This window comes from Parathielavia appendiculata (assembly GCF_033297405.1).
Source record: "Parathielavia appendiculata strain CBS 731.68 unplaced genomic scaffold N657scaffold_49, whole genome shotgun sequence".
Taxonomy (NCBI): Eukaryota; Fungi; Ascomycota; class Sordariomycetes; order Sordariales; family Chaetomiaceae; genus Parathielavia; species Parathielavia appendiculata.
In genome coordinates this window covers 62,233-65,481 of record NW_026944268.1, presented here as the reverse complement: position 1 = coordinate 65,481, position 3,249 = coordinate 62,233, and the positions used below count along the sequence as shown (strand labels likewise).

The 3,249-nt window shown below is 54.4% G+C and overlaps 2 protein-coding genes across 2 annotated transcripts; both read left to right on the top strand.

The window, feature by feature from the left end:
- Nucleotides 1-1,198: 1,198 nt before the first annotated feature.
- N657DRAFT_583779 (carbohydrate-binding module family 50 protein) lies at nt 1,199-2,200 on the top strand (the record flags this gene model as incomplete). The annotated part of the gene is made up of 3 exons (XM_062789699.1): nt 1,199-1,416; nt 1,474-1,638; nt 1,705-2,200. Coding segments are annotated over 3 exons (879 nt in total), but the record flags the coding sequence as incomplete, so codon positions are not given.
- Nucleotides 2,201-2,482: 282 nt separating this feature from the next.
- On the top strand, nt 2,483-3,249 carry N657DRAFT_651386 (carbohydrate-binding module family 24 protein; the record flags this gene model as incomplete). The annotated part of the gene is made up of 1 exon (XM_062794160.1): nt 2,483-3,249. A coding segment is annotated over one exon (767 nt), but the record flags the coding sequence as incomplete, so codon positions are not given.

Sequence of the window (3,249 nt, the reverse complement as noted above, 5' to 3'; positions counted from 1 at the left end):
AGGGTGACATTAGGAAACTCAACCCTTTGTCCAGGTCGCGAGTCCTGTCCTGCGCGCTGTCCCTGCATTAACTAGGGTACGAATGCAGGTAAACTTCGAGCTTGCCTTGCAGAAAGTCATCAATGCCACCAGTCAAAAGTCACCACTCATCCCTGCCTTTCACATCCTTCTAACAAACAGGCACCAAGATGATAACCGAATTATTGGGCTTGGCCTAATACTGAGTGGAGAGGCCACCTTGTCGTGAGGCTATTTCGTTCTGAGAAAGACCGAGACAGCTTCATCAAGTCCGGGGACAATTGGGACACTATGGAAATCTCATAACATATCAAGTACCGTTTCAACTCAGTGAATTCGTATACCTCCACTTTGCCTGGCAGGAGTGCTCCACAGCAGTTTGGCAAGATGCTTGGATAGCAGAGTGGTGAGACCGGACCCTCTGGTTGGGTAAAGAAAGGAGTGTGGAGGTATGCGAGTTCAGGTATGCGAGTTCACTCATGAGTTGAACCGGGAGGTATCACAGATGTCCATGACACATCCCCTGGCCAAGCTTCGCCCCACCAGACCTTACCAGTCTGAGCAGGATAAGCCAGGGGTGCACGAGGCCTCGGGCAGGTCATTCTTTTGACCTGCAGGCTTCTTCAGCCGCAGCCAGGTCCACCAGAAGTTACACGCTAAGGAACAAACCAAGGGGGTGGGCACCTTGGCCAGATGCTTGCGTTGAGGCTATAGTTAACTTACCAAGCGACACCCTATTCAAATCTGAGGTCCAACCCTCGCCCGGTTTCACCGTGACAACGTCAGGGCAGATCAATCTTCACCCGTGCCATTCCAGTGTCGTTTTGGTCTCGTCTCTCATCAACATGATCACCTCAAGGCTATTCCGAGGGCCAGCTTGCCACCTTCTTTTTCGAGTCGTAAGGTTGAGCCGATTTCATCAAAGCCCGCTTTTATGCCGTCCAGTCTCTAATGCGTCCTCATAGCTCACATTCTCCCTCTTCTCCCGCGCGCTCTCCCAGGTCCTGGTAACACCCGAAGGCGCCTACATTACCCGGATCCAACCACCCAGTGGCCTATCCGCCTCTTGCGTGTCAGTCACTGCTCGGTGTGCTGCATTTTGGTGTAGCAGGTGGTGGGAGCTGACCATGGAGTAAAACCTAGGAGCACATTTTACCGCAACATCACCTGCGCACCCACCTTGCTTGCTATTGCTCGTGGGGCCTTGCTGCCAAACGAAACCGACATTGAGATTTCCTGCGACCCCGACTGCCGACTGTCTCTTTTGGGTATCCAGGCTGTTCAGCAAGCAGCCTGCTCTTCCAATGACACAATCGTAGAGTCGGGGACCATTTACCCTCCCACTTACTTCACCGATCTGCTTCTACACGCTTTCGAGTTTGCGTGTCTGCAAAACGAGTAGGTACCTACCTTCGCTCCGTGTGTTGTGCGTTGAACAATCTGACGCACAAGTAGCGCTGGAACCGAGTATTGCTTTCCCCGGTTCATTGAATGGAACCAAAATGAGGAAGAAGAAGAGTACTGCAACGAGTGCAACCTTGGCGTTTGGAAGAGTCGTCTCTCCTCCCCTTTTGGCTGGCGTGACGGGCTCTTTGATCAATACACATCGCTGACAGCGTCGTAAGTGCTCCGGCCCCTACATGTGCTTTGCGTTATATACCAAGAATGCTGAATCATGCAAAATAGATGCAACGCAGCCCCCTCATGGGCTGTTACATCACCCAGCCAGTATGCGCTCGGTTATACAGGCGCTATGCCGACAATGCCTTCGACAACCACGTCATCGACACCGAGGCCCACGTTATCCTGCCAAAGCAACTACACCATCCAAGCTTCCGACTGGTGTACGTCCATCAGCCGTGTCAAGCAAGTATCAACCTACAACCTCATGCGCGTCAACAACCTGCCCGCCTACTGCGGGGAGTTTCCCGGGCCTGGAACGAGCATTTGCATCCCAGAAACCTGCCGAGTGCACACCGTTTCCCCTTTGGATACCTGCGGAAAGATTGCCAACGCAGCGGGCGTCACCACGCAGCAGCTCATCTCATGGAACCCAAACATCAATCCGGAGTGCTCAAACCTGTACAACATGGTCGATTATGTGATTTGTGTCGGCCCGCTTGGTTCTGTTGCGACTACCACGGCGTCAACGACATATACACCCATACAGACAACAATGTAGGGCCTTTTCTCAAGTAGCTTTGACTCACTTCCAACACCAGTACTAATCCATGGCCATGATAGGTTTACGGATCCGTGCTTGAACGCGGGAGCTGAAACGATATCCAGCTGCTACGTCCCAACTCTTCCATCTGATGCGACAGTAGCCTGGCCAACGGTGACATGGAGCGGCATCTCCAACGAAACCGACGCCAGCACAACCGTGTCCTCCACGCCAAGCGCCGTACCGACAGCGCCTCTAGCAGCGGGCACATGGACCAACTGCACCCACTACGCCACATACATGGACGTGCCAGCCGACGCTTCGTACCTCGAGTTCTCCAACCCAAATTACTGCTTGATCACGGCCTCCCTCTGGAATATCGAGCTGGAGCAACTCCTCCTCTGGAACCCATCGCTTCCTGAGATGTTGAACGAGACCATGCTCGATTCCTGCATGCTCGAAGAAGGGTTCCGGTACTGCGTTGGCGGCGGCGGCGGCGGGAGTATCCCCTCAGGATCAAGCACAACGTTGCCGCCAAGTTCGTCATCAGCGGTACCCTCTTCCAGCGTTTCCAACATATCATCGTCGACGACAAGTCTTGCGCCTGTTCCCACACCCAACAGTAACTGCGTCCTCGGTACTGGCCCAAATGGCTACCAGGGTCTCTGTGATTTCAGCTGTCACTTTGGTTGGTGTCCATCGCCATGCACTTGCACAACGACCGGAACACCCGCTCCGCCTCCAGCCCTCTTGACATCGGGTCAACGTGGTTACGCCGCACCAGGCGAAGCAGCAGACTTTGGTCCCCTCTGTGACTTTGCCTGCTCCCGAGTCGGGAACTATTGTCCAGGTCCGCCGTGTACCACCGTCCCCCCTGCTACTGTTTGCGTCGAGGGAACAGGTACCGGCAACTACGAGGGTTTGTGTTCATATACATGCGGCTTCGGTTATTGTCCTCCTGGCCCTTGCACGTGCCTTGCGTACGGCACGCAGGTTCTGCCGCCTCCCGCCACACATCCGGCGGGTGTCCCGGCGACGGGATTGGATGAGAGTTATTCGGGGCTGTG